Below are 8,869 nucleotides of genomic sequence, written 5' to 3'. Positions count from 1 at the left end.
AAAAGGTCCTTATCCCCTTAAAAGGATAAGTTCAGCGTCACTAATATCATTTCCACATATGGAAGCAATAATTGCCTTAGTAACAATGAAAGTCAGATCAGTTCATCTGCCAGCTGGGAGCATCCCGGTGTGTACTGGGACAACTGCACATACTGACTGACTCACTCGCAGGATCCATCTATCTCCCGATCTCTACATGGCCTACGACAGTTGCTTGAGGACTGATAGGGGTTTGTAAAGCACATTTGTCTTTAGGATGCTGAGACATCCTCGAGGGGTTACAAACACCTGTAGTGTGAAAATTCCTATCAGAACACCAGAGAGGAAGTAAGACTCACATTTATGATTTCATACATAGAACCGACATAGAATTAAAAACATCACATGGCGTATAGAGTGGTACTATTTTCCTACCAAAGGCTCGATTATGCTTTCTGTAACTTAAAATGAAAAGTAATTTTCTTGGAAATTGAAATAAAAATCTCCAAATACAAATTTACTTGAGGACATATGAATTTCCTATTATTTTTTCTTTACAAGCTATGTCCTTAACATTAAATGTCAGTTGTGGGAAATTGAAGCTCTCAAGAAGTCATACAGATAATCTGATACAGGATCTACGGATTGAATAGACTTTGTGTGTGTGTCTGTATGTGTGTGCGTGTATAAATGAACAAAGCCAGCCTTAATAATTACAAAGAATATTCTTAGTCATTCCAAAACCACCAGCAAAACAGGACCACCATGTTGCATAATTCTAGGGAAAAATAGACTAAAAGCAAGTGGTGTCCTCTGGAGTTGTGCAAAGCAGAAGTCTTAAATATGTTTGGCAAGTAGGGAGCGGGTGAGATGTGTCTGCCAGGTTATTCATATTATTCCTGCCTTAAAAAGACTGCCAACCGAACATGTTAAAATAAGATCGCTAGTAAGGAGGCATGAGTAATTTGATGTGGAGAGGTGTGGGAGAGGGTGAAACTAATTTAGTTTTAAATTTTCTATAGCACTTTCTAACAATAAAAGAACTTCTTGGGTATTTAAAGCAGAATCAGATTAAACATCAGGTTAAAAAATCTAAAAAGATTTTTTCCCCACTATCAGATAAATAATAAGGCCACCAGCATGCTTTCCAGTTAGCAAGAAAAAGGAAGACCTACATCATTAAATAATATGAGAGGCAGAGTGTATTCCTGAACAGATTTCAAATGCAATCTTACTATTGGGAAGGAAAAAACTTTAAATATCAATAGTTTACCACAGTCTCTTATTTGAATAAATTATCTTAAGATGTTTAGATGCTGGAGATGTGTGTGTGTGTGTGTGTGTGTGTGTGTTTGTGATCAACTTGTTACATATAATGAATCACTTAGCAAATGACTATAATATTGTTTAAAGAATTTTGAAAAATAATTAAAAAAGAAAAGGTTGGCCAGTCTTCAGGCAATTTATAATATAAATTATGGTAAGTTTGGTTCGAATACCTAGCTTACACTGGACTATATCTTTCTCATATTTATTTTTGGCCTCACTTTTGCAATGTTATTTGCAATTACAGATTTTCAACTTTTGAGCTGTGAAGAGAAAGTTTGGATTAAGAAATTAGAAGTACTTCCAAGCGACCTCAGTTATTTATCTTCTCAAAGTTTTAAATAGCAAAATCTAAAATCTATAAGCCATCGTCTTCTTATAGTGAATAGATAGGTTTTCTTTTTACTTTTTCTTTTACTTGACAAGAAGTTAAATAATTTCCCATAAAAACTTCCCTTTGACTGTGCTTGCTTTGTAAAACAGTCTGATTTTATCTGTAACACAGTTTCTTTCAGGTGTTCACTGTAATATGATATGCACTGTCTACAAACACCCTGTGAATAAACATCAATATTTAGATTTAGAATCAAAAGAGATATAGGGTAAGGTTCTCTTTCTCTCCTTACTCATATGGGATTAACTATGAAGAACCAAAGCGGATTCTTTCCCAAACCAGCTTCGTGGTAGTTTTTTAAGCTTTGACTTTGTGTGGAAGACTGTTAAGATCTACATGGGAAAGGAAATATTTGGGGATGTGCTGGATGAATCAGCATCACTTCAGGCTTCCACCAGCTCATACAGAGCACAGGTATTTCTGAACAACGCACTAAATGACTTTTTAAAACATTTTGAACGGATGTGTCTTGCCAAGTGGGTGGAAACCATTCCATATAAAAGCTTCCTCATGCCGCCAACTTTTCTTATTGCTAATATTTTTTAAAGTTATGCTTGTGAAAAGGAAATAGTTTTCCCTCAAATAAGCCTTATTGTATCATATCATGGGAACATATCCCTTTGATGTAATCAGAGGTTTAAAGAGAATGAAGTAATATATGAAATAAGTGGAGCTATACAATGTGATAGCCATGAAAATGAGCTTTGCACTGGAACCAAGGGACTGAGTTCTGGTCCCTGCTCTCTCTCCCGCTATTGGCGGCATGACCTTGACCAATTCATATCTTGAGAAAAGATTGAATTAACTAAGGCATTTCAAATAACAGTTCTACACACACACACACACACACACACACACACACATCCCTGACTGAAGAAGAGGGTGAAAGACATAGGAGAAATCAATACTGCTTAAGTTATTTTAAGGCCATCTCTATAAACTTTGGTCACCACTGGAGGATCAGTCATTCTCTTACAATCCAAATTCATTAATTTTTTTTTTTTTTAACTTTAGGAACAAAAACAGTATTGGTGGTGGTTGCTTATGAATCTACGACATAGCATTCTGGCAAAAAAACAAAAAACAAAAAACAAAACAAAACAAAACTCTCCAATTAACTTCCTATCCAAATTTTCTTTTTCAGAAATTATAGGAGGAAAAGATTTTCTAGACATCGAAAGTAAATTTTCTCTAAGGACCCCTGAAGACATAGCTGAAGACACTTGTCACCTCATTCCTGGAGTGACAGAATCTGTGGCTAACTGCCACTTCAACCACAGCAGCAAAACCTTCGTGGTGATCCACGGCTGGACGGTAAGAGACACTCTTTAGAATGGAGTGGGCGGAGGTGGACCTGGCACTGTGACCAGCTTGCCCTAGTTGTTGGGGACCCAGTGATGGGTCTCCACATCCCATACCTGTGCTTGTTTTCCGATGGCTTTGCTTTAAAATTGAGTAAAGGCAGTTCTGGCTTGGGCTGGGGACTGTGGAATCTAAAGCCCCAGGTTCATGACGACTTCCTCCAGACATTGCAGACCTTCAGAATTTCATTTGACCGCAGTCTGTAGTTGGCATCCTTGAACCAGCCATTTCCATGATGGGGAAAACCAGGTTTTGCTCAACTACAGAGCAGAATGTAGGTTATCATTTTGGCGAACTGGTGGAAGTCTGACATGATGCTGATTCATCCAGCACATCACCAAATGTCCTTTCCTAAAGAAGACAGCCTGTAAATGTAAGGAGAAGGTTGGAGTGGAGTGAGGAGGTGTTGGTTTCAGTCCTGTGATGAAGATCAAGCCACTTCTCAACTCTGTGCCTCAGTTTACTGATTTGTAAAACAAAGAAGTTGGGTTAGCTGTCTCTCCACTTCCAACATTCTCCAATTGTAAACTTTGGGAGCTTTTCTAGAGATGAAACTAGGAAACTGTCATGAAGATGATTAGAAAAGGTGAAAACTGTGGTTAAATTTACTTATAAAGAATACAAATCAAATAGTTCTCTCTGAATGTGCCAGATTGTCACTCTAATGTGATGTAGTTCTTACTTAACTACTTTGGTTGGTTTTTCATATTCTAAATTCCTAGTGAGCAGATTTTATTATTTATTAAAAAGGACTTATATAAAATGGATGGTTAAAGAGATATCTTTATCTTTCCATTATGTCAGAACTTGTGAATATGGTAAAATACTAAATTCTAATGAGATGAATTAGTGAATGATTGATATACTTCTAGTCCAAACTGTTATTGACAGCACAGGACAATTGCTATAACTTTCATGGAGATGAAGGCAACTTTAACAGAGCTTACACAGATGATTATTTTAATAAAATACATCTACTTACCAGCATTTATGTAATAAATTACATAACTTATAATACAATACACATTCAAATTCCTAACATAAATCTTTTCTATATTTTAAGGGATTTAAATAGGAAAAATTAATCTTTGGTGGTTTTAGAGACACTTTTGTTGTATATAGAAACTTGTTTTTGTTTTTTGCTTTTCAAAAAAATTTCAAGCTTAATAAACATTTAGATGATAGGAATAAATTGAATATCCAGGCATCTCAGTCTTATGTCAGAGAGAATTTTATACTTCGGGAATTTTTTAGAAGCTTGAGTCCTTCTTATACTAAGATAACACGACTAATCCAGAATCAAGGTAGATGATGCCCGTTTGATCATTGGTCCTACTTGTATTCTTCATATCGTGGTCCTGACCTTTTGAGTGCCTGGGCTCAGAGCTTTGGCCGCTGTCTAGGGGACTGAATTTCACTGCAGAGAGCTGGTTGGCCTGTGCAATAACTAATCCAACCATGCTGGATAACTGACCTCGGCTTTTCTCAGCGAACTCCCTGGCTAGTTCAGTTGGACTCCCTGGGAGAGGTGGCAAAGAGGGTTTCAGTTTAGCTGCGTGTCTAGAATCGAAGATTTTAAAAATTAGTACTGATTTCAGAAACCTAGAAAAGAATGTCTTTTCAGAGCTGGAGAAGGTGGATACTTGGATTTCCCATCCCTTCGCGTTACTTACAACCCTATGGGTGTTGAATTAAAAAGGAAGGATTAAGTGAGCTGTTAGACAGTTAATATGAGTATCAGTCACAGTAGGAGTAAGTTGGGTTACTAGCTCTTTGACCGCTGTCTCCCTTGGAAACTTCAAAAGTACAGAAAAATTCATAATAGGGCTTTAGAGCAAATAGGATTTTCTTGCCTCATCTAAGGTAAACCACTCAGCGACTCAAGGGCTGAGGACCAAGGGAAGCGAGGAAGTTCTACAGCTTTGTCACAAGAAACCCAAAAAATTTAGCGGGCAGTGTGCATAGGACACATCTCAGAAGGCAGTTTAGACACAGCCGTGCTGGAGCTCTGCCACCTGCTCGAGTTTCACAGACCCATGCTGTAAGCACAGCTTCTCATGGTGATGTAGGAGGTCCTCGCCCCTGGCTGAAAGACGTGATTAACATTGCTCTCTGAAGAAATGACATTATCCTCTCTTGAGAGGCAGCTAGTAGCATAGGGTGGTCAGCCCTCAACCTCGAATAGGGAAGAAGTGGGGGCAGGACCGATTTCCCAGGGTTTCGTACGAGGTGGGTGTTCCAGCTGTTCGCCCTCAAAGACCCAGGCTGCACCCAGACTTGAAGCAGCCTCGCTGAGACATGTTCAAAGCAGATTTACTTAAGTTCCCAGTGGGCTACCATCACCTTTGTACCTTTTTTTCTTTGTTTTCTCTTCGTGCCTGAAATAGCTATAGAGCTGGCTTTTTATCACTGCGAATAGATGGGGAACCGGATGGTCACGAGAAGTAATTTATGGGGTGGAGGGTCACTTCGAGAGCACCTGAATCTGACCCCTTTGTTCTGTAGGTGGTTTGTAAGGTTAAAGTGGTGCCTGTGCTCGTAGTAGTTAGTGGAAGAGCTGGGACCAGAATCCAGATCTCCCCATCCTCAGGGCTGCTTTTTCCTCCTACAGATCACAGTAATATGTCGAAAAACTGTGCAGTTTTGTTAGTGTCGGGGGTGAGTGAGAGCTCATTTTTTGATAGCTTTAGCCCAGAAAATAGAGGAAACAAAATGGAAGCGTACATCTGAAAGAACCCACCACATAAGATCAGAGTTCCAAATGAAGTCCCTTGGTTTGGAAATGCAAGACTCCTATTTTTTTTCGATTGGAATTACTCTAAGAAGTATATAGGTCTCCCATGAAAAACTGCCTTGAACATGGATTTTGAAATCTCCTTTGTTGAGCACATCGTTGACTGGCCTTGACTGTGGCTATAATGTGATCTGCACTCAGGTCATGTTAGGAGTGGATAGATTTGGGGGTTTACATCAGGGTGTTGCCGTGTACAAGCTATGGAAGGGTGGTGTAGAATTTTCTAATCTGCAGTTTTTTAAATGTGTTTCTACCATTTTAAAGTGTGCGTCTCTGCACAGACATTCAATGTCTCCTCTCTGAAAACATAAATTAAAATTCTGCATAAATAGAGTTAATTGGAAGACTCCATATTTCTTTTGACTTTCACTTTTGGAAATTTTATTAACAAGAAGCAAAGAATTACCATTGGCAGAATGCTTATCTCCAAACAGGACCAATCTAATGATTTGGGAAATGTGACTATTAAACATCATTAATTTCCATTCTGAGAATAAAGAATTTGAGAGAATTGTGGAAAAGTATGAGCTGAAGCTGATCATTTTCTTACGTTTTAAGAAAGAGATTGCTAAGCAAATTTACTTTCTGATGGAGAGATTAGCATGTTTAAAACTATTTTTTTATTAGCACATCAAACGTTGTATGTTAGTGACTTTTTATAAGAAAAAAATTACACTTGCATCCTCCCAAATAATTCCACTGAGAAACATTTATTAGACTAATTGAAAGTATTGAAACTGAATTTCTTTTAAAATAGTCTGTAGTTCTGCTGCAAAAGTTTAACTCGTTCAGCTCGATCTTTCCTTTTAAAACTGTAAATTACCGACATTTTACCGAATTCATTAAATGTGCTTTTAAAATTGAAAATGTGGTAAGCCACAGTCTGCCATCCCCGAGCTGGGCCCAGTCCTTTCATTCTACTCAAAGAGGCGCAAGTCTCTAGTCTTTCGTGTGGTCTGATTTTTCTGTGTGAGCCTAAGGGCTTCCTCGTGGGTTTGTTCTTTGCATTTAATACAGGTGCGTTGGGCCCGCGTAGCTGTGACAAGTTGTAGGTGGGTATTTTAAGACAATTTGTATTATCCTCTTCAGGTGACAGGAATGTATGAGAGCTGGGTGGCAAAGCTCGTGGCTGCCCTGTACAAGCGGGAACCGGACTCCAACGTCATCGTGGTGGACTGGCTGCTGCGGGCCCAGCACCACTACCCAGTGTCTGCCGGGTACACCAAGCTGGTGGGGAAGGATGTGGCCACGTTTATCAACTGGATGGAGGTAAGACTGTGGGAAGGAGCCTCGAGGATCCCAAAAGGATCTCTTGGCTAGAGCTGGACCAATGGCTAGCCTTTGTTCCTTTTCACTTAGATATAGATGTTTTCTGGGGCAATTCATATCTTTAGTGTGGGCATGGGCATTATTTTTTATCCAAAAGCAGCATTGCGGTAAGAATGATAAAACTATAAAACCAAGGCGTTGTTCTGCCCTACTCTGTCCTTTGATATTTTCTTAGTGAATAGATCTGCTGAGACCAAGAATTTAGTGGGCAGAACAGAGAAAAGCTTGTTATTTCAGGGAGAGGGAAGATGTCACGTTCAGGCCTGACCGGTTGGCTGGCACGTGAAATTTTATCCTGGCTTTGACCCCTTAGGATACCTATCTCTTTGATGAAATATTAATAGTATTTATTTCTTAGCGTGGATTAAGGACTCAGATTTTTGTTAAGGGTTAGGGGAGCGATGGAATCGAGCAGGGAGCATCTGTAGGCTGGGAGGTGGCTGAGAGTCATGAGTTCTGACTTAGCTGCTAGTTTTACCCGGAGGACTCTGAAACTTTGAAAAGTTTCTTGGGGTTGAAGGGAAGCTAATACTCTGACAGGGCCAAATTATTTAAGTCAGATACTTGGTGGTAAACAATAAGACGTGTTTATTGGATTGACCGTTAAAAAATAAAAGTTCTTTTCTTCACTCTTTTGCTAATGAGGAGAGTAAACCTGGGCAAGTCAGATCACCTCTCTAGGCCTCAGGCTTCTCATTTGTTGAATGAAGAGGCTGGAACATATGTATCTGTGGTCCCTTCTGCCTGTAATATTTTCTGATTTTTAGTCATCGTTTTGTAACCCTTAAAGAATAAAGTGATGCGGGGTATTTAGAGTAGGAAATAATGGGTTAAAGTTAAATTTGTATATATGTGTGTGTGTATGTATGTGTATCTATGTGTATACATGTCTTTATACATATACACATATCTGTATAAATATACACATAGATATATATGCATACACATATTTCCATATATATACAAATTCAGATTTTCATACATTTCAATTTCATATGTATTGATAAACTTTTTAATTCAAATATGTTGTAAAGGAAACAGAAAAATCTCAACACCAGTGTATATGTTTTTCTCTCTGCAACAAAGTTAAAATAAGTAGAATTAATTTTTAGTATTGCCTATATTTTGAAAACAGTATTTCTATTCATTTTATTTTGTTGAACTTTGATCTTCTGCAAAGAACTGTAAGAATCCCTTTTCCTTTTTTTTTCTTCCAAAGGAGGAATTTAACTATCCTCTGGACAATATCCATCTCTTGGGATACAGCCTCGGAGCCCACGCTGCTGGCATTGCAGGAAGTCTGACAAATAAGAAGGTCAACAGAATCACCGGTAAGAAAGTGGTGCCGTCCATCTTCTCACAAAAGGGTTGGGATGCCTGTCATTCTGAAAGAGAATGGGAATGTCCGTCAGAGACCCGTACGTGTGTGCATTCTTCTCGGTATGCCCAGACACTTGATTACTTAACGGGTGGGTTCTTTTTCTGGAGTGAGATAAAGTACAAGGCCTTGCTCTCATGGGGACATAGAGCAAAGTTAAGCCCAGACAGCCCACTGGCGTCCCTCCTCCTCCCTCTGCCCCGGGCTTCGGCAGTGTGTTGCATGTATGTCACCCTTCAGGACTGGGAAAAATGAGAAAAGAATCCACACCAGAGGCCATTTGGAGAAAGCACAGTCATCCGGGCCG

The 8,869-nt window shown here is 39.0% G+C and overlaps 1 protein-coding gene across 1 annotated transcript in view; it reads left to right on the top strand.

The window, feature by feature from the left end:
- LPL (lipoprotein lipase) overlaps positions 1 to 8,869 on the top strand; it is a 19,652-nt gene that overhangs the window by 3,890 nt on the left and 6,893 nt on the right. The window contains exons 2-4 of the mRNA XM_011366906.2: positions 2,844 to 3,013; positions 6,945 to 7,124; positions 8,404 to 8,515. Of these exons, the coding sequence (XP_011365208.1) occupies positions 2,844 to 3,013; positions 6,945 to 7,124; positions 8,404 to 8,515 (462 nt within the window). The remainder of the gene's footprint in view (positions 1 to 2,843; positions 3,014 to 6,944; positions 7,125 to 8,403; positions 8,516 to 8,869) is intronic.

The sequence above is a fragment of the Pteropus vampyrus genome, unplaced genomic scaffold (genome assembly GCF_000151845.1).
Source record: "Pteropus vampyrus isolate Shadow unplaced genomic scaffold, Pvam_2.0 Scaffold126, whole genome shotgun sequence".
In the NCBI taxonomy this organism is placed as follows: Eukaryota; Metazoa; Chordata; class Mammalia; order Chiroptera; family Pteropodidae; genus Pteropus; species Pteropus vampyrus.
Note: the sequence above shows the minus strand (reverse complement) of the source record. Positions and strands in the feature narration are given on the sequence as shown.